This window comes from Cebidichthys violaceus, unplaced genomic scaffold, assembly GCF_023349555.1.
Source record: "Cebidichthys violaceus isolate CVI_PGR_0920_01 unplaced genomic scaffold, fCebVio1.0.p SCAF_100, whole genome shotgun sequence".
NCBI classification, from domain to species: Eukaryota; Metazoa; Chordata; class Actinopteri; order Perciformes; family Stichaeidae; genus Cebidichthys; species Cebidichthys violaceus.
The window spans coordinates 239,168-262,063 of record NW_027176264.1 but is presented as its reverse complement, the minus strand read 5'-3'; the positions used below and the strand labels follow the sequence as shown (position 1 = coordinate 262,063).

The following is a 22,896-nucleotide window of genomic DNA, read 5'->3' as shown; positions in this document are numbered from 1 at the left end:
GAAGTAAAAGTAGTAATAGCAAGCTGTGAAAATACGCAACTACAAGTAAAAGTCATAAATTCAGAATCTTGAGGCAAAATGTACTTAAAGTATGAAAAGTAAAAGTACTCATTGTGCAGTGAAATGTTCCCTGTTAGTGTTTTATTATATCTGTTTCTGGATTAATATTACGACTAGATTTATGTGTATGTTGCATTGTAACTCCTTTTATATCCTGTTGGACAGCAATGCATCATACTCTGTAAGATCATTGTATGTTTGTGGAGTTGTAGTCCTGTGAGAACCACGTGCAATCTTTTGTTCTTTGGTACTTGCTGTCTTTTCCATTTTCCCAAATAATTTTCCTGAACGGCACAGTTCTCCTGAGTTGATTGGAGGTTTATTCAGATCACCTGTGGGTGACCGGCTGCTACCTAAGAACAGAGAGCAGCTTGGTGCGTTTTATCCCCTTGGCCAATCAGAGCATGACGACGCCCTTTCTTTAGGGTTAAGAGGAGAGATGGGGAATTGCAGGTTATTCTGATCCCTCCACGACTTAATGCACATCTCATTTTAGCAGATGTGAGGCTCGTTTGAGATAAGCTAGGCCTTGGCAGAATGAATCACCGGTGATCGGCGCACAATGGGATTGAATTTGTCTTGACTTGATCCCGACTTGCTCTGGCATCATCCACATGTAGGCCGCATTGAAGGACCGTGGGCCCTGGGGCTACAACGTTTTCTAAGTTATTTCAAGCAGGCAGCCGACAGATGGATCTGACAGGATCTGAATATTTCTCTGACTTCCTGTATATTCTTTGAAGGCTGCTGGAACCTGTCCGACTGCTGCCTGATCCACTTTCCAAGCGAGGCGCAGTTCATCTCGAATGAGCCTACTGTCGGCCAGAAACTCTAGTTTTTAGGACCTTTTTAAGACTCCTTTGCTGTCTTAACTTTTCCAACTGTGGGTGAGGCGTTTTGAAACCAAGCTGGAGTGAATATTAAGGATATTTTGTCATTGAGAAGTCACTTGTGGGATGTCAAAGTAAATATTTCTGTTATCGGATTGGGAACTGGTTCGCAGGCTTTTTCCCGATCAGCTGACAGCTGGGGAAATCAGTACTGACACACATATACTGTATCTCTAAAAAGAAAAACAGCCCTGTTTTCATCTTTGTGATACATTTTCTGATCCAAGAGGCTTTTTAAAGAGTTTATTTAGCTGAAGAAGTAGGAGGATTTTCTTAACACATAAAGGAACACTTCATCCTTCAGTTTATCACAAACATTCAACATCAACACATAAAGGAACACTTCATCCTTCAGTTTATCACAAACATTCAACACATAAAGGAACACTTCATCCTTCAGTTAATCACAAACATTCAACACATAAAGGAACACTTCATCATTCAGTTTATCACAAACATTCAACATCGACACATATAGGAACACTTCATCCTTCAGTTTATCACAAACATTCAACACATAAAGGAACACTTGATCCTTCAGTTTATCACTAACATTCACCATCAACACATCTGGACATACGTGTTTTTACCTGAACAGGAAGGGGATGAAAAACTGTCATCTGAAAAATAACTAAAGCTGTCAGACAAATGTAGTGAAGTAAAAAGTACATTTACTCAGTTGTAATAAAGTAGACGTAGAAAGTAGCATCTTAAATACGGTACTTTGCACTTAAATACAATACTTAGTAAAGTAACATTTCACGGCTTTTAAAACTTCAAATTGTTAAATTTAGATTTCATGTCATAGAGTTACTGCTAATCGAATCCTTTAAACTGGAGCCCACTTATGTCCTACAGCAGTATGACTCCAACTGGTTTTACAGGACATTTGGTGTTTGTATACGTTGTTTTGATGTAATTTTCCGCATAAAGAAGTAGATGAACAAAATACTCGTCGTCTCACAGACATCATGAACGATAACTCACCTGGCGGACAGCAGCGATGACTCTGAGCCGATAGAAACGACAACCCTGTGTCTTCATTCATGGTTCACACAGACGCCACTGACAGCGAAACGCTGCTCGCCACATCAAACATCTCTCAGCTCCCGAGTGCTGCTGCCGCTGCTACAATGCATCATGTTTCCGGCTGACAGTTGAAGCTTTTCAGGACTTCAAAAAGCTGCAGCTGCAGAAATGACAGAACAGTTTTTTTTCTTTTAAACAGCTGAAGGACAGAGTGGTCTTTAAAACCGCAAAATAACAATTTTATACTCAACAGAAAACCTGTGTCATAAGCATCCTCTTAGAAAGCTTTAGACAAGAGTTTCTTTTCTTATGAAGAAAAGATTTAATGAATGAAAGATTTTAAAGAACTTCCAGTTTCCAAAAATACTACTTTTGGGGAAGACCTTTTAAAAGTCCATTACAGCAGTGAAGCACAGTTAAGAGTTTAAGAGTTCTAACACAAACATTGTTACAATACACCATGATACTGCATTGAAAATGTTACTTAGTAGAAGTACATAATGTAACAAAAATGTCCCCTGTGACTGTTGTTCTACTATATATGATATCATTAGAGTATTATCCAGTTAGTGCTAAAATAGTTTTATGCATTTGGAAATCTGTATGTCAACAGGTTTTTCAACACAAATCTCTGCATGCACATCAATATATAAGATGATGCATGCTGAGCCTGTTTACAATGTTTACTGATGTAATAAATCAAGAGAGTCATTTTCTCACAGACTTCTATACAACCAGAGGAGTCGCCCCCTGATGGACATTAGAGAGAATGCAGGTTTGAAGACACTTGCATTGGCTTCACACGGTAGAACAGGAGGTTGCTGTCTGGCGCTGACTAAAACAGTGGTCTATGGTGCTGACATGTTCATCTTATTCAAATAAAATTAATTGGAATTGTCAATGGACAAAAAGTTTAAGAAAAAAGTGTCCTTTTGTACATTTAATTACAGTAATGATATTTGAATCGCATAAAGGTGTTGCCTTGTATGTAAAACCTAAAGGGATCACTTTTGTTGGTTGTTTAATAACAAAACATACTCTACTTTTCTCTTTGCTGGGAAATTATTTCTTGAGTTGCCTGGGCAGTTGTCTGGTCAGCTTCTCCAATGACTTTCAATGCCATTGGTCACATCCTTGTTATCATGTGACTGTCAACTTGCAGGTCGTAGTGGTCTCTCAAGTGTCTCTATCCACATCACTGCTTCATGGAAGTCTGTTGAACCCTTTTAGTAGTTTTGTGCTTCTGAGACTAAACGAGCTGTTGTTGATGTTGTTTTTCCCGCTCTGACCCCCGCTGCCCTCCGTCTTTCTGAAGAACTGCTCCCTCTGTTCTCCTGACTCTGAGGTCCTGGTCCTTTCTGAAGAGGGGGACGGTCCATGGCTCTATTGATGACAGCTCATCAGCATGCAGGGGGGGCTTCTGCCGTCCCCACAGAGACCAAATACAGCTTCTGTCCCCTCTGATTCACCCAACATTCACCCCTACATCATCCATCCTCTGCCTCAGCTGAGAGTTTTTATTATCGATACCTTCAGACTTCAATAATTCCATTAATTTATGGAATCTTTAGTTCATTTTAATGGCAGAAATAGAACCAGATGTCTAGCGTTAGTTCCGAGTCCAAAGTTATTCTTCAAACCATTTTGGTCCCCACTAAAATAACTCTATCAACTATTGAATAGATTGAGGCATTTTTCAGGTGTTCTGGTGTGGAGGTCCTGGAGGAGGTTCAAGCTATTCTTGAGGAGTTTTAAGAAGTCTTGAAGAGACTACAGGGGTAGAAAGGTCATGAAAAGGCATTATCATTCATGGCAAATGTTTTAGCTGTCTTTGAAGAGGTTTCAGTGGTCCTTGAGGAGGCTTTAGCTGTCCTCGAGGAGGTTAAAGAGGCATTGAAAAGGTTCCAGGCTTCCCTCAGAAGGTGCCAGAGATGGAGGTTTGTGAAGTCCTTTTAGGGATTTCCCCAAGCCATTGTCAGTTTGGCTAGTCCAAATCAGGGTGACATTGATACTTCTGGTTCATTTTCTATTTTGTCTGATTTGCTTTCACTGTTCACAAATTAAAGCAGCCCATTCAAACAATTAATTTGCTGAGGCGCGTGTACGAGGGAGCAAATTTGTCTTTTCAACCTCGAGAGCTGCCACTTTCATAAAAAGGTCGGAGGCTTTGAAATATTGCTGTTGAAGTTTTTGTAAAGCATAATCAAAGTGTGTAATCAAAGCGCATTAGTGTTCACCTGGAAACAGTCCAAGTCCACTTCTTGCAAGTGGTCTCAGACTGGTTGTTTTGGACCACCAGAGTACAATTACTGTGTTCCCAACTGCCCAGACAAACCGTACCAGAGTAAGAACTAAATGTTGGCTTGTTTGGCCGGGTGTTAATGCCCATGAAGAGGTTCTTGTGGAGGCTTCAGATTTCCCGGATGAGGTTGTAGAGTTCCATGAAAAGCTGTTAGCAGTCTTGGAAGAGGTTTCAGAGTCACTGAGGATATTTTTAGCTGTCCTTCATTAAGTTTAAGAGGTATTAAAAGACCCTGATGATGTTAAAGTTCCTTGTAAAGATTTAGATCATTGCCGTGGTTCCACACGTCTTTGATGAGGCATGTCTGTACACAGTGTTATTGCTGTTATAGTTTGCTGCAGTTTAATAAAACTTGGGTTCTGATTTAAAGAATGTTAGAGGTACACATACAACTGCAAGACACTGCAGGCACAAACATTATTTTTCATGCATTGGTCAATTTTGAGAGTTTGGGTTATTTAGGTTGTGTAGCATGTCTTCTTTCAGACTAGTGGAGAGAAAACATCCAAAATGCAATTTTAGTCACTATTTTGGGATTTACGGAGTGATACCCAAAATTCCCTGTATATATCAACAACATGAACCTGGCTGTATCAATATTCAGATTCCTGTACTAATGTATGCAATTTAGCACATATTTGATATGAGAATGCCTCATTTGCATATTTAAACTTACAATTTCAGAAAAGTTGTGATAGAAAAAATGGTCTTAATGTAAGTAATCAACTGAGGACGTTTTCAGTATTTCACCTGAGGTGTCTTCCCTTAACAGAGGCCTGTCAGCCAATCAGAGAGCAGGATTCTGTTTCTATGGCTGCTGTGGTATCATTTCTGTAAAAATGTTGGATGAGTGACAGACTGACTGACAGGAAACAATCAGCCGCGAGTCGATTCAGACGTTAAGCAGCCGTCAGTCAAAACACCCAACTGGTAATTTAAAGCTTGTTCAGCGTCGCAGCAGCAGAATTGAAGAGGGATTCTTCTTCCTGTCTCACTTTTATAACTTTTATCACAGGAGAGTTGCAGCCTTTAATAGTAATGTGTCAGCTAGTGGAGGCAGAGACTGCAGACAGAAAATGTGTTTACCCAAACTCAGAATCAACCACTTTGCAGCAATGATCGTTTGGTGAACAGAACCGAATTCTGTAGAATAAATAGAAGAAATAGAATAAACAATATTGAACTTCCAGTCAGTCTGTGAACTGGTTTCAAACTGCAGCAGTTCATCACTTGTGACACTAATGAAGCAGTTAACAAAATAAAAGACTCGGTCTGTTAAAAAAAAACAGCAGGAAAATCGTATTTGTTTTAAAAACCTGCTAATGGCAAGATACGCCTTTATTTTGGAAATGCCATCATTGCCAGATAATAAATTCAAGTGAGCAGTGATTCAGCAAATGATGAACTTTTGTACAACAGACATTGGTCAGTTGGTCAGGTGACTAGCTTGTCTTTCTCCAGAGCGACGGGGAGTTAGATCCAGCGCTGCAGCTGGCCAGCAACCTGTTCAGCTCCTTTGTTGTAACCAGTGTAGCAGTAAAGCACGGTGGAGTTAGGAAGCTAGCTAACTAGCCTGCTGTAGCTTGCTAATTCCACCGTGCTTTAATGCTACACTGGTTAGAGTGTTACTCTGGTTGCAGAACAAAGTTGTCACTCATCTGGTTATAGCGATGTGCTTTCCTATGCAGTGAAAAGAGTGTCTGGATGAAACACTGAGTTGATCAAGTTGAGCAATTTACGCTTCGTGACTTCACTGCTCGTTTTAGTCGTCACGGCAAAATGAGTCCGTGACTTTAGTTTATCCGACGGTCGCAATGGCAACAGCACACAAAAAAATGGACGCCGCTGTGACCATCCTGCAACGTCGATTTGAATGGGAATATCCGTTCTACTCTAGTGTTATTTCCATGGATTATATTCTCTGATCTAGTCTGTATTACTCACCACCTGTAACAACACTGCAGCCGCTGCAAACAAAATCAAATAAAAGGAAGCATTGCAATTTACAAAATGTTTTGTGAGTGAATGTAGAACTTTTGTCATCAAAACAAAAACACTTCAAATGTTTGTTTACTTGATGGACTTGCGTTCCTTCCTCAGGTCAGCTGGCGGCGGGGACCTGTGAGATCGTCACACTGGACCGAGACAGCAGCCAGCCGAGGAGGACCATCGCCCGACAGACGGCCCGCTGCGCCTGCAAGAAGGGACAGATCGCCGGGACGACGCGAGCCAGACCGGCCTGCGTCGACGGTAAGACGCAGACAACTATCCATTCAAATGAATGACTAAATATCTAGTTTTGTCCATGTACGACATAATGTCTCACGGCTGGTTTGGGTTAAAATTGCTTCTTTGTCATGGTTAGGGAACAATGTTGACTGTTGGTTAGAAACATGCGGCAACCTCTGGGTCTTAAAAGTGAATGCGGAAGTTCCTTAAACCTGCATTCTTGCTAATGACCATCAGGGGGCGACTTACATAAAAATTACATATCTCTAAAGCTGTTTTCTCTAAATGAGTTTATTCTCAGACTATGATCCAGAAATCTCCACTTCAGTAGCTCTTACATACACCAAAACGTTCCAGTTTCATTCCTCTCTATATTCTAAAGGTTTTTTACTGAGGGGTTTGTTCATGAATCCTTCATTGCCTGATTTATACAACGTTTTATTCCTTAAAACATGGAGAAAAAAATGTTTTTTTAATGGCTGAGGGCGATATTTTCTGATTATGGAGTGACTAATTAACTGAGTAAGTTTCATCATGATATTAAATTCAAATGTTACATTATTATTTCCCTGTCATGACTCCCCTTAAGTGTTTGGTGTGTGTTTCGGGGGAAATTAAGAATTGATTAAGCGTATTTTGAGGGATTTTAGTGAGTTAAGATATTGCAAGTCTGCAGAATCTTCTCTTTAGGCTAAACTTTTGTCATGAAGGAAATTTACACAGCAGCTTCCCCTCTAAATCCTTTAAATCTCTTCATCTGGACCGCGAGGTTCAGAAAGTCAAAGCCCAGATGGGGGACAGCCCAGAGTTGCATTGCATTTCATCAGCGGCTGTCTCCTCCTCTCTCTTTCTGTTTCGGTGACCGCCATCTGGAGACAACGACAACAGCTGGAGGGACTCGTTCTGCTCTGCAGGGATTTTTACAGGCTCTCATGGTGATTTCCAGAGACTGTGGGACAGTTGTTTAGCTGAACCTCTGCAGTCTCTCCTGCTGCTTTCTCCTCCTATTAAGCTCCAGTCGAAAAAGAACTTCACATGTTTTCTTTCTCAGATTTGTCCTCAGATGATAGATTTTTCCTCGCATCAGCATTGATTTCCTTTAGGACTATTACAGTGAGGAGAAACCGTCCTAAAAATATCATTTTCAGCAAGATTTAACGAAGATTCTTTTCACGGAATCAGCAGAAAAATACTTTATCTTGTTAAATGAACCGCTTTTGGTTCTGTCCAAACTTTTCGGTCAACCTACAGGATGGATACAGCTTTGGGTTACAACATGTTGTCAGGCAGCTTTGGAGACGTTGGAAGGTGGATTTTTATGCAGCAGCGCCAGCCGTCGCTGAAGTCACTACATTTTCAGGTCGTCCGTCCGTCCATCCTTCCGGTCCATTCTCATGAATCTCAGGAATGCCAATTTTTACTGGTGAAGGTTACCATGACCTCACATCCGTCACATTCTCAGGAACACGTTGAGGAAATTTCTTCAAATTTGGCACATATGTCCACTTGCACTCAACCGTCCACCTGACGTTGGTGAATCCGAACTAACGGATCAAGGAAGCGATAGATCAGCCCAACCCGTGTTCTACGAGGTAAAAATACAGTTTTTTTCATTGCAGTCTGGTGGCTTTGGCGAGACCATAGATGGATTACTGTCTCACGGTAAGGTAAACTGGCAAAAATAGTATAAATATAGTGTACATTTTAAATGATATTGACTGTTGTACACAGTACCTGTCTGCTTTTCCGCCATCTTCTATAGATAATACACTGACTATGGATAAGTACCTCAAACAACCCCACTTCAAAACATCCAAACTACCCCTTTAACTGTTTAAAACCCTTTAAACCATTTATATTCATATTATTTATTGGTGGATCTGCTGAGACACCGTTTGTGCCTGTAGCTCGTCAAGATGTTGGGGACAGATGTTGGAGCTGAACTGGTTAGCTGTCGGTGATCAGAGCTGTTTGAACGTGCTCTGCTGCTCCGGGAGGATATTTTCAGACTCGATGCTGCTGATCGCTGCAACCTGTTTTCAGAGCTCAGAGACTCATCAGCAGCTTCCTGTTTATTTTTCGAAAAAAAACCTCTTAGTGACTTCCTCATAGCAATGGATGACCAGGAGCCAAGAGACGTTAGACGATAAACTCTGGAGCTGGTTGACAGAAACAAAACTTTTAACAGCCGAGAAGCGGAAAAATGCGGCTTTATTTTTAGATGAAGAAAAATGTTCATGCAAATCATTGTAACTGTCCAGCAGGAAGACTTGTATCTCTGTGCAAACTTTACCTGAGTCTCTCTGTGACCTTTACAGAGCTGCGTGTTGGTATTTATGTCAGTTTGTGTTTTCTGTTGCAATCTCAGGTAGCATGAAGTCAAAAGTCTCTTCAGTGTTTTGGGGAGACAAACTAGTGTATTTCAGGTGAAATAAACATGTTATTCAATCCAAGGGGACACAAGACGAGTCAAAGGAGCGGAAACAAAACAACAGTGTCACAGGATCTGTCAGACGAGATGGAACTTTATTCATCCAGATGGAAATTGTTGTGCAGCAGTTGCAGTACAAGGTAGGAAAGAGGGCAAACATGAAATACCAATAAAGGTGCAAGCAGAGAAATATCAATAAACAGAACCAAAAATATACATGACAAAAATATAAAGAAGGTTCAGGATCATTAGCATCATGTACACAGTATAAGAAGAAGTATTCAGAACAATATTCTGCAATATCACAAATAGGCCACTCACGATAATTACCGTACGATTTATCGTACGATAGATGGACGTGACCTCGATCGCTTTTACGTTTTCCACGTATTGTACGATATTTATGGACCTTACCTTGATCATTTTTGCTGACCTCGTTGTTGTTTGTTTTAGTTTTAACACTTTAGCCAACATGAGGCCAGAATTAAACAGCTGATTTTTCCCCACCATTATAAGACTTGGACATTGCGCAGACGTTGCACATTTTTGCTAACAGAGCCTGAGAGTGCATTATCAAGCCATTTTATTATCATATCAGTGACATAACATAATCTTCAAATGACAATAATATCATTTGTCGCAATTATTGCTGGTACGTAACAGACTCAGCTCACATTACGAGTGAAAGTCACAAAATACTTCTTTCTGCAAAATGTATTAATTGCTTGAAATTTGGAACAGTGTAACACGTGTTTATTAATGCATTACAGCCTTTATCCTTTATTTAATTTTTATTTTCTTGTATTTTATTTTAATTATACTTTGTAGGTATGTGTAGCATATAAGTATTTTCAAGATCTGCATCACCTCTGTGATGAAGTTTTTACCTCTTTAAAACCAGCTTTTGAGATATTTTTGGAGTGCGGGACTTTCAGAAAGTCTTCAATAAAACTCAGACCTCAGCAGCCGCTCCGTTTGGCTCTCCGTGACCTTTCGGCTGCACGCCGTTGGTATTTCTGTCATTTTGTTTCTGAGGTTTGTGCCGCTCGCTTTGCTTTCTGTCGTTCTGCTGCTGAAACCCACCAGAAGGAGCTCCGACCGATCGGACTGCGGTCGCTTCTCGTTTCAAAGCTCCGGCTCGGCTGAATTTAGTCTGAGTCCTGGTTCCCGTGTGGAGGGATAATCCCAGCATGCATCACAGGTAGTCACACCGAGGGGAGTAATGATCCAGAAGAAACAAACATGTTTGCAGCGATAGAAGCGTTATCAGTGTGGAAAAAACAATGTTGTTGACTCTGGTTTACAAAGTCTCTAAGTTGGACCTGAATCCTGAAACATGACCACAGATGCTTTCTGTTCACCTCCTCTGAGCAGTACAATGAAAAGATGTCAGAACATAACCTGCTGCTGTTTGGTTTTAGACATTAATAAAAATGGGCCACAAAGCTCAGAGCTTGTGTAGTGAAACAAACAAACAAACAAACAAGAGACGAGACCTGTTTTGTTTCTCATCAGGTGGAGACGAACTGAAAAGGGCAGAGAGACGGTGGTGTGTTCAGGGACAGAAGAGAGAAAAAGAAAATACGTTGGAAATGTGAAAATGTGAAAGAATATTGCAGAGGCAGTAAATATTCTTTCACCGAAATAGAAAAATACTTTTTTCCCCTCGTATTCATGACTTCATAATTATTATATTCATAATTAGGCGTGATGTATCTTTGCATATTTCATTATCATATGTGTCACATAATTACATTAACTTTTATTTTGTGATAATGAAATCTGAGACAACTATTTAGGAATTATGAGGAAACGATTCCATGAAGAGCTCATGTTTATGACCTCGTTATCTTTTAATCAGGACATGTTTGTCTTGTAATTATGACATCATTATTGCGTCTTTGTGATTGTGAGATGCGTATCTAACAAGACCTTTATCTCATTAATTTAAGATACATATCCTCCTGTGAAAGCTGTATTTTAATGATTAAGTTATAATGAAGAACACGTAATTTTTTACAATGCGGTATACTTCTACCGACACTGCAGTAAAACTACTGCAGTAAAACAGACTCTAAGGAGAGGACAAAGAGGACAAGTAAAGGACCAACATTTTGTAAAATAAGTAAAGTTGATTAAAAGGGGGGAAGGTAAAATAAAAGCAGGATAAAGGAGAATAAAAAGGATGATTTTATGTCTGTTCTTTAAAACAGGAATAATGGTTTCTGTAGCCACTTCCTGTTCCGACTGTAACACAGTTTTTATTTGCTTCCATCTGTTTGTCCTTCGCCTCTTTTCGTCCGTTCCTCTCGGGGGAGCGAAGCAGCGTCCCTCCTCCTGGACGCCGTCTTTGATGAATGAAGCGATTACAAAATGGCCGCCTCTCTTTTCGGATAAATGAACTGCGCTGAGCGGCGGCGGCGGCGGCGGATTGATCTGCGTTGCGGCCGCTCATTAATCAGCGCAGTGATGCAGCACTCGCAGGTGTTCAGGTGTTCACTGATACCTGAGATTAATCCACTGCGTCTCCACGACACAACGTTTGTTACCGTGAAAGTTTCTGACTCTTTTCTACACTCAACACCTGCTTCTTCAGGTTTTTTTTCTTTCTTTTTTTTTTTTATGGATCCACAAACAAAGGAAGCGTTACCTGAATGTAATAATAACAATAGTATACATATGAAAAGTAAAATCACATATAGCTTACACTACCGTGTACTAATCAGCTTTTGATTGTAGATGTTTTTCTTCTTTCCTTCAATGAGAACCACATTATTCACATTTGAAACAGATTTGGCTCCAGAAGAAGAAGATTTTAACTTCCATTTACTCAATGTTCCCACAAAGACTGAAACAAATGCTTAGAAATGTTGTTGCCATGGTAATCAACGTCCCAAATCAGAGTATATTGTTGTTTTCCTTTTGTTTGTTTTTTAAATATATGCAATACCCCAAAAAATCCCGTGAAATGAGAAATGGTAATCGGATAGGGATTGTGAGTTATTCTCAGACAATGCTGTTTGTTGTATATAGTGTGTGTGTGTGTGTGTGTGTGTGTGTGTGTGTGTGTGTGTGTGTGTGTGTGTGTGTGCGTGTACTTTAATGCGGCGGAGGAGATCAATAGACAGTCTGAATAAAACCAGGTCTGTTATTTTTTAATAAGATGAAACAGGCAACAGTCTCTTTATTTATTCCTTTGTTTATAGTCCTACATATGACCAAATTCATTTTTTTATGACTATTGCTGTAATTTATTCGACGTGATTGTTACACATTTTGTAGCCGTTTTCATTTAGAAAAAAAGTAAAATCCTTGAAGTGAGAATGTTTGTTCCTCATCTCTCATGAAGACAATATTAGCAAACTCGTTCCGTTGTTTAGGTGCACGGCGTTACCGGGGTCAAAGCCCGATGGCCTTTTTAATTCTCGGGTTGGGGTGCAATTCAATTCACAGGCGCGCAACAGGATGCTTAGATGCTTGGATAAATTGGACGATCGTTATTGAACTCTAAATATTGAGTGAGTGTCTCTGATTGACGAGGTTTAAACTGTGATTAGTTCAGCTGACATTCCAGTAGAGATAACTCTAGACTAACCTTCTGCTGTTTATGGTGAAGTTTGAAGAAGAGCTTTGATGAAGCAACACGGTGTCTGTTCATTACAGCTTGTTCCAGGCTGCTTTTATTGTGAAACTCTCGACACTGAAACTGGAAGCTGTCCCTGTTTAAATCTAAGCTTCCAGGTTGAATTTATTCTCTTCTTATTCAGCTGTTGCTCAGAGGATCTTTGTCTCTTTCAGATGTCAGTCTGGTTGAACCGTTCTATCAGTATCTAACGTCTATTAGTAAAGAGAACTTTCTACAACATAAAAGCATGAAAGACCATTTAGACAGTATGAGTTGTTCTCTCAGACATCTGACTGGACACAGTCAAACTTTTGTACCTGCAATTTATATCAACAGTCACTGACTGTGACCTTGGATATTAAATACGTTTTTATCAGATCCTCTGTGTGCCTTGATACGTTCCACCCGAACGGTTCCAGCTGATTTCAGGAAACAGCAGCATTTACAGCCTCACAGTGAGCCGTCTGATAAGACGCCGCTGAGGTAATGGCGTTGTGGAGAGAGGCGCTTGGCGTGCTCACTCAGCGGTGGCGTCCCGGGACACTAGAGGAAAGAGATGAATAAACAAACGGTCCTCGTTCTCAGCAGGAAGACGGAGAAGCTGTGATTACACGTCGTTCCTCTCAGGAACAGACGGGGTGCTGCCGTTTCCCGCCGCTATGCCCTCCGACACCTTTTCGGTGAGTCTCAAGGGGGGTAAAATCTGAGCGCGCTCAGTGCTGCACCGCTGAGCCACAGGGAGGCAGGTGAGGACGTGTGTCCATAAGAGACAAGCCTGAGCCGGACGACACGGAGCAGGAGGGACACTGGAGTTTTGGATCTTGGATTTTGGCCAGTAAAGAGAATGCAAGTTTAATTAAGGCACTTCCGCACTGGCTTCACCAGAGGTTGCCACCTGGACAAGAGGTGGCGAACTCTGTGTTTACGTCAATGATGCCTGGTGCTTGATGGATAATGTTTCCCACGAGGGACAAGAACAATATAGCTAAGAAAGTCCAGTTACCTTCGTGTTAAGCCCCTTTCCCACTGGACAAAAAAAACCCCTCTAAAATCTGACTCTTGTCTTTACTGGGAAAAGGCAACCATCGTCCAGGACAAATGACTCTGCAGTAGTCAAAAGGTGTTGATCAGCTCCAACTCCAGTCAGCAGCGACGGTAACATGACAACCGGGTGAACACGCTTATTTATCGCTCCTTTTAGAGCTCAGTGTTATGTGACGACGTGAGTAAAACAATATTTTCTCCTCAATGCCACCAGACAACAGCAACAAATTAAAACTGCTGCTAAGCTCGGCTAAACACGTCCTGGAGCTATCACTGCGCTGAACGTACAGAGATGAAGCTGATATCCATCTTCTTATCTGGCTCTGGATATACCTGAATGTTGGAATATTCCTTTAACACGACCTTTTATGTCGTTTGTAATTTAAAATCTTACGATTCTAAGAATGACCCTTACATAAAAGTAGCAGTTGAAGAATTTCCTCACCCTGGAGGATCTCTCTCTCTCTCTCCGTCATGATAAAGGTTTGAGCAATGTGAGAATTTAATTAAGTATCACGGATGAGAGGAGCTGCTCCTGTTCAATAGGAAATTGGTTTGATAATTGGGGGCTAACGGGCTATCACAATCACACCACTGCTCTGCTGCTCCAAAGGGAGAACTGATTACCTGGTTATGTATTACAGGCCTGTGCAGACTCTCATTTTCTTCATCTTTCCCCGGGCTCGCAGAGGGTAATTTAGTGCCGGGAATGAAAGCTAGTCTGGTTGGGTCGTTAAAGTGTCGCCCAAACAGTAGGAAAGCCCTCAGAGTGAAGAGTTCATTTTCAAATGAAAGAGCGAGGCGAGACACGGGATCAGCCGACGCTGATGGACATTCAGACTGTGTATGTGTGGCTTTCCACAGATGTTATGTTATGTGATGTATTATGAACATGAAGCGGGTTCAAATCATAACCTTTCGCTGCAGTCTATGACTAAGCTCTTAGTGTGTGGCAGGTGTGCGAGTGTCTTGTACATTGTGAGATTTACTTCACTAATACCTGTCGAATGGCGTATTTATTCTGCACTTGCACTTTGCATTGGGTGTGTATTGTAATGTTACTTTATTTAAAAGCACAGTGAGTATAAAATGTGCTATATAGGTAAAGGTTGACTGGACTCATGTCAGACAGCACTTTGCCGTCGTGTGTTGGGTTATGTTACATTGTTATGTTACCCAGTGTTACATTGCTTTATCATACAGTGTAGTGGCACGCGTTGGCATGTGTTGAATTGTGTTGTTTACGGCAGTGTTGCATTATGGCATATTGCGTTATGGCATTGCATTTGATAACAATGTGTTATGTTACGCTGTGTAACACTGTTACATTATGTCACGATATGTTACGATGTGTCACAATGTGTTACGTTACAACGTGTTACGTTACAACGTGTTATGTTACAATGTGTTATATTACAATGTGTTACATTACAATTTGTTATGTTACAATGTGTTATGTTACAGTGTGTTACGTTACAGTGTGTTACGTTACAATGTGTTATGTTACAATGTGTTATGTTACAATGTGTTGCGTTATGATGTGTTACGTTACGATGTGTTACGTTACGATGTGTTACGTTACGATGTGTTGCGTTACGATGTGTTGCGTTACGATGTGTTGCGTTACGATGTCTTGCGTTGCGTTGCGTTGCAATGTGTTGCGTTGCGATGTGTTGCGTTGCGATGTGTTGCGTTACAATGTGTCACAAAGTGTTATGTTGCGTTACGTCGTGTTGTGTTACGTCGCATTGCGTTACGTCGCGTTGTGATGCATAACGGCGTGTTGCATCATAATGCTTTACGTCGCAATGTGTTGCCTCGCTATGTGTTTGCGCTGCGTTGCGTTATGTTGCGTCATGTGAGGCTACTTTTTATTAAAATATGCATACATGTGCAAACACTTGGCTAAATTTTCTCTTCTTGCAGCTTTTGTGCTAAAATAATGATTCATGTCAAATGTGTGGAAATCTCTTAATAAGTCTTGATTAACAGATTTTTTTTTTTTACATTATTAACTTTTGAATTCAATCTGTTTTGCACAATGGTCAACAAACCAAGCTCATCTTTATGAGTTACTGTGAGTTAATTTTCATTATGTCAATTATGATAATCTAATGAGAAGACCGATCTCAGTAGCTTCATTAATCACATGCATTTGTTTCTCTGATTCATGTTGTTCTGTTTGAAGCTTCCTTCATAAGGAGGAACATCACTTTATGTTCTCCGTTGTGTATCTTTTTCCCCTCTGGGACCAGCAGCCATCTTTAATGAGATGCACATACTGGTAATTGCTGACAGATTGTTCCACATTCTGCTGAATAAAGCAGTTGCATACTCTTAATTTGATTGTGTGTCATACGTTAGAGTCACAACATACGACTAACTGATGATGGTCTGATGAAAAGACGATATCAGGTTGCATTATGGGAAACGTAGGATGTAGTTTTAAGAACTAAAAGTGAGGTTATCTCAGCCTCTTACCCCACTGAACATCCTGTGATTCTGTTTATTTTGTGTTTCCTGCTCAATTAAACCCCTCAAACAGAAGGACGTCTTCCTCCTCTTCATCACCCCCTCCCCTCTCTCAGTGGGCTAATCAGGGAGCCACGATATGCAAATGTGGTTGTGAGAATGTCCTATTTCTTTATAAATAGCTGAATGTGATGAAGAGGAGGTGTGTACAGTAAACAGAATCAGTCCTCTGATGTTGGACTGAGTTTTGTTTGGTTCTCTGTGTTTGCTTTCCTTTGGAGATTTAAAGAATAAAGATGGAATATTTTGAACAAAAAAAAGTTGTAATTTTAAGAAAAGTTGTATGTTTACACGAAAAATGTGTACGTTTGCTGTGCTTTTATAAGAATTGACTGTATGATGCTTTAAAGTAAATACAATGGAATATAGTAAAACATTCCTCTTACCAAGTATTACAACCTTTTTCTAATGTAGTTTACTCCCAAAATATTTCATTTTATAGAAAGTGTCCCACAATACTTTGTGATACTTTCTTTCTCCTCCCTGAAGTTAATCATCGTGTGTGTATAACTGACCTCACATCCCACAGGAACATTAATTACTTATTGAATATATATGCTTACAAATATCCATGAATGATGCATAAATCTGTGTAAAAAGTGGATTGTAAAGACATTAATTGTGGGGAATGAAACACGATGATGAAACAAATGAACTCTCTCGTCCTCCTCCTCCAGTTCGTATCGTGTGGACTCGACAGTGGTGCGAGATGTCGCCGTGTCTGGACGACGAAGGTTGCAATCTCCTGGTCAATCAGTCGGGCTGGACCTGCACGCAACCGGGAGGCCGAGTCAAGACCACCACGGTGAGAACAGAATGCGTGATGGTATCCCGTATGCATCGCATCACATTGAGCAAGTGACACTACCATCTCAAACCTTGACGTCCTCTGTTTATGTGGCAATACATCATGAGATGGAACCTATTTGGGTTTGAATATTTAAGCAGTAGATGATGACAGGTCGATTATATCACAGCCAAGTCGTATGACTTTGATATCTGCTTGTTATCAAAGGTTTGCCTCTATTTGTGAGGCGGAGGTGTGTCGCTCGGCGCGGCGAGGATGACGTTGCTCCACTTTCTCCAGTCTCTGAGTTTTGGTTGCCACGAGTTCTGGAGAGAAGTTTCACACTTGTGGCCACTTAGCGATCAAAGTGTCTCTGGTGTCGAGATCAGGTGTGGTTTTACGTGTTTCTGCCGCGATCATGCTTGTTTGCATGTCCTGGTCAACTTTGTGAAACACGCATCTTTTACCATCTCATTCTCAGGTGCGTAGTGATACTAAAAGGGCAAAAATGATTTGCAGTAGTATGTGGGGACTATATAACGGCTGTGAACCAATCAGATTGCTTGATTTGAGTGACTCGTTTTATAACAGCTCCTTAAAAATACTGCAAAATAACTCGTACTTTCAATCACTCCCCCTTATTTTGAGTGAATAAATAGATTGCTAGGAAAACAAGGAAAATTTAAACTCTATTTACAACCACTAAAAAAAAAAAGCAAGCAGGCAAAGAAACTGTGACTCTCTTCATCTATCTCCACCTTGTTTCAGTGCCAAGCAGCAGCTACACATACACAACAAAAAGCGCTGTCCATTATTCTCTACAACAGCGAAGCGATATGTATGTCGGCCAACTTTTTTGTTGTTTTTGCTATTTCTCTATAGATAAATAAAGCTTGGCAGAGGAGGATCTATGAGAAAAAAGTACTTCCACTACCCCAGGCTGCTCAGCTATACCTACAAAAATGAATGCGCTGTAATTTTTAGATATCTCACTACGTCAATTTGCGTGTTGTCTTACGAACCAGGAAGTAAGACCTCAAAAACCCAAACAGGGCGTTGAGGTTGATGGGTCAAATAAAAACTGGTGTTTCACTCAGGACACAATGTTCATGATGTGTGTGAAACAAAAAAACAATGTTGATTTATTGGTCACTTAACTTCAGGACTTAGTTTAACGCAAAACATGACCTTTTCCTAAACCTAACCAAGTAGTTTCCTGCAAAAAATTAAGTTTATTTAAAAAAAGGAAAACGCACAAAAAACGAGGGGTAAGTTATATGTAGATATTATGAAAGACGTTGAATTAGGATAAGTTGACTAACCACCGCTGCCATCAGAGTTCTCCTGGTAGAAATAAAGGTTATGCAGGATAAAGATTAGTCCAGGTTTCTGAAATCTTGATAGGGGCTCCAAAAACCTGATCACAAGCAGGATACTGCACATGTAAACCCACTCAAACTCACTTCTTCTGGCCGTTGAAATAAAACACGTCAGAAAAAGGATCTGTTAATAGTCAGCATGAAACCAGGAGAAATGATTTCACCAAGCTTAACTCTTTTAATGTACGACGAACAAACGGGCTGCTGATTATTGTTTTAAGACAAACTTGAAGTTAAGCTAATGTTATCTCTAGTAGACAGAAAGACCAGTATTAGAATTGCAATAAGGTAAACATGAAGTATTAAATATTAAAAGATAAGGAGTAAAATTGCTCCACGGTCTTTTTGAAGAAGACAGGTGTGCAGATTGTATTTTGTAAAAGACAGAAATATTATTAAAGGACAATGTGACAAATAAGAAGAAAAGAACAAATGTGCTGTTTGTCAGAGTCCCTCCTCCCTCTGTGTGTTTGGTTCCAATCAAAGATCTAATCATAAGAGCTTCTAATAAGATCATAAAAAAACATCCTCTAACGAGGACGCCGCTGGCCGTTATTAAAAATCACCGCCCGTTTGTGTTTGTTGATTGAATAATTGTTACCCACGAGCACCCTCTTCTCCGTCTGTCACTCTTCACAGCGGCCGATTGAAGTGGAGTAGTTTTCAAAAGCCTCTTCATCACCGCACCAACCGAACCCCATTCAAGACCAGTTGATTTTTGGAGACGCGGCCCCTCGTCTTCTCTCAGTTCTCTGTCGTTCTCTGTTTGTCCATAAAGGCTGATTGTCTGATTGCTGTCCTTTGAAAACCTGCAGGTGGCTTCAGTTGTGAGAGTTCTTCTGTTTTCTGCAGCAGCGTCTGTTCACGTGCACGCTGATCAAAAAGCTCACCTGTAAACCGAGCCGCGGTAATTTACTTTTATTCTTTACTTCAGCTTCGCGGTTCATCTTTCAGCTTCGAAACAGCGGTTGATGAAACTATTTTCCTGGAGCTTTTAATATTCAAGTATTTTTCCGTGCCCTTTTTTTTTGGTCTTTCTCCAGGAGAAATCCTTTTTTTTGCGAATCCCCACGAAATCACGTCTCATATGACATTTGAGGAATCAGATTACAGCAGTAAAACTGCAACTCGCCGTCTGCATGTCAGAGCCATAGTTCCCCGGCTCACTCTCTCCTCTCTGAGTTCTGGTTGGTTGAGTGGATCCGTTCTCTGAATAATGAAGTCTGTCAAGCTGCCGACTCAACAAAAAAAAAAACCCTCCCTCCCTCCTCTCTCTGCTGCCTCGTCTGAAGAGCTTCTCCTCCGGTGGGGGACTCGTAGTTTTAAAAGGTGGACGGCGGAGCGAGGAGCTGCTCGCCAGGTCAGATCGTTGGAGCGTCGCCTCTCAAACACACACGGCTGCAACTATAGAGCTGCACCATTATGGACAAAACAATATGCGTGTTTATTTTGAATATTGAGATAACGATTATTCATTGATTTTAGGGACAAAATGTTTTTATTGCACTTATACATTCAGATAAACAGAGCATTCACTTCCATGTTGTGCTACATTCCTGCTAACTAATTAAAGATTCTTCTTCTTCTTAAATTCAGTTTTAGTAAAACAAGTAATTACTCTTCTACTATGCCGCTGCACCATTCAGGAAAGATTTAACATTAACACGATTTAGGGTGCGCGCACAGCGGCATGACAGCTCCCCAAAAAAATGAATCCAAAACATCTGGATTATCCCCCCCTGGTGGCTGGCTGTTAGTTTGGGAAGCGCTTGATTAGATACATAGCGGAGGTTTCTATGAGCGGAACAGCAGAGTGAATTTTGGGGATGCCAAAATCGTAATAGCAATTAATATTCTGTAAATTGTGTAGCCTCAGCTGCAACACTTCAGGACATCCATAGGCGCATTCATGTCTTTCTTTGGATCCCGGACTCAAATATTCCGTTCATCTATGGAGATTTTCCATATTGCAGCCTGTAGAAATTGTTCACTACCCAGATGTTAAGTAACATTAAAGGGAGCAATTAACAGCAATACGTTTGGGGTTGTGTGATGGACTTTGGACAGATTTGACGAGCATTCTGTAAACTAGACATAACTTTTTAAGAAAAATAATTAATTAACAGAGCCTTCATGCATCGATGATTAAAACCCTTTTTTATGATAAGATGGAACTTTATTCATCCAGAAGGAAATTGCTAAAATTGCTAAAAAAATATAAACAGTTTAATGGTTAATGGTTAGGATGATAGATATGTACGAGGAATAAATCATAAATAAATAATACTGAAATGATCATTATTTTAATGTCAGTTAGGAGCCTTTCAGGTGTAAATAATCAGCTAAATAATAGTATTATATCATCAATGGATGGGGATTTTCTCTACACACTTGACTGTGATCCCGACAACTGGAAGCAGAGGATGATGGGAGAAGTTGCTTCATCCTCTCTGAGCTCAATGAACGTCTCTGAAACTCAACAACGACTCTCTCTCTCATCGTTCGTCTTCATTTGGCTGGAAGATGGCGGCTCGTTGTTGCGTCTGCCGCCTCCGGCTCCAGAAAAATCGCCTTTTTTTTATTTTTTATTTCAACAAAAAGGGAGCGCCGCACACCAACAAGCTCCCTCTGCTAATGAAGGACAGCAGATCTGATTGCCTCGCGGTGAGGCAAATTAAATTACAGAGATGCAGCGCTGAGTGGGCGGACCGACGTGAAACTCCACTGTGTTTACACGAGGAGAGCAGCGAGCGTTCATTAAAGCTCAGAAAGCAGGAACAAACGATGTTCAATTGGCCCTGAGGAGGTTTTACAGGCTTACGGGGACCTACAGAAAGTGTAGAGGATTTAATTAGTGGTATATAATGAGTTTGGATGTTGCTCCTTCACAGAGTCAGACGTCTCTGCAGCCTGATGGCGAGGCTTTTGGATCATAAAGGTTCTGTGGATCCTTTATGGTCTGATGAAAAGATCTTCTCCCACCTTCCTCTTAAAGGGAAACTCTCTTTCCACGGTGGGATTCTGGTCCGTACCGGACGAAGGTCGACAGTCTGTATCCAAATTCAGACAGCGTCTGAAATGTAGTCCAAAATGTTCCACAATATTTACCGTGTTTGAGTCCGTAAGAAAATACGTCTATATACAACTAATTTGAAACATTGATACCAAACATGCATATGGAAATGCTTTACTAGGAATATATAAAAAATATATAAATAAAATATAAAAATATGAAATAATAACATATAGAAAATCAGGAGGTCATACTCAAACACAGCATGGAAATGGATCATTCTTTCATAAGTGATAGAAAAGCATTAACTTTAGTTATAGCAGTTCATTGTTCTTTAGCATTGTATTGCTATTGTGTTTCCCGCCAAAATATCTGATCTCCCAATTCACTATCTGCTCGTAGTGACCACAGCATTGTTAATCCTTTCTTTTATGGTCATGTTTAAGGCACAGGCAGCACCGAAAACCACAATCTTTCCCTCAGCTTAGCCAAAGTACTCTTGTTGCCAAATTCTAACCAAAGACAGGAGTCACGGTACGAAATCTCGATCAGAGCTTCGTACAGTCGGGGTGTCGCGGGTTTTTGCGTACAGTATAGTTTAGTTGGTGAGCTGTAACCTCCAGGTGGAGCAGCTCTTACAGTGGAGGCAGAAATAACACACTTGCATGTTAGCTGTGGAGAAGCTGACGTCTGTTCACCTGAAAACTCACCCGTGTGCTTCAGAGCAGGACTTTTATTTCTCAGGAGGCTTTTTAAACATCTATCGGCTCCAAGAATATTGAAAAAGGAGTTCAGAGCTCGATCTAATATTTTAAAAAGCCGCCGCTATGGAATATTAACGAGATGATTTCCAGCCTGCTTTTTCTTCGCTTTGAGGGTGAAATAAATAGTAACGCCGCTCATTGTTTATCTTCACCGGCCGTAATTCATCATAAAACAATTATGTTTGAAACAAGGCCGCCTGCTTTCCAGTTTACTCCAAGCTGCAGTGTTTATCATGGAAACAGCAGATAACACACACACACACACACACACCTCTGTTAACTGAAGGTGGTTGTAGAGCAGTAATGTGATTTAAACTGATGTGTAACCAACAACAAGATGAAGCTCATTTCTGATTTTATTTCTTCGTAGTATTTAACTATAACGTTGGTCCGAGATCACTTCATTTCAGTGGAATTGTTGCAACCAGTGGATTTGTGGAGCTTCTGCTCCTGAAGTTCAAGAACGTCGACATGCAAAGACAAGATGTTGACTATAGCAAACTGTCTAAACAGTGCTGATGTTTGAGGAAGAGATCTAAGGATCCAATAATGGAGGAAGATTGGTTGTTTAGTAAGGTGTTGTTTTAGTTTAGGGACATCATGGACCAATGTTTATGAAAAATATTGTTTATCATTATTATTCCAATGTTTTCTTTTTAGATGATGAAGTACATGTTTCTGGGTCGTCATCAAGGCAAACAGATGGAATCCAACAACTTCTGAATTATTTATGTTATCTATATTCCTTTTTTTCTGCTTTTGTTTGTCATGGAAACAATAAAGAATGGAGGAATTTATGATGTTGTGTATG

The 22,896-nt window shown here is 40.5% G+C and overlaps 1 protein-coding gene across 1 annotated transcript in view; it reads left to right on the top strand.

Annotated features, from left to right (window-relative positions):
* Positions 1 to 22,896, top strand: part of LOC137886380 (chemokine-like protein TAFA-5) — a 41,577-nt gene that overhangs the window by 10,689 nt on the left and 7,992 nt on the right. Inside the window, exons 2-3 of the mRNA XM_068728841.1 lie at positions 6,382 to 6,531; positions 16,820 to 16,947. Coding sequence (XP_068584942.1) covers positions 6,382 to 6,531; positions 16,820 to 16,947 — 278 coding nt within the window. The remainder of the gene's footprint in view (positions 1 to 6,381; positions 6,532 to 16,819; positions 16,948 to 22,896) is intronic.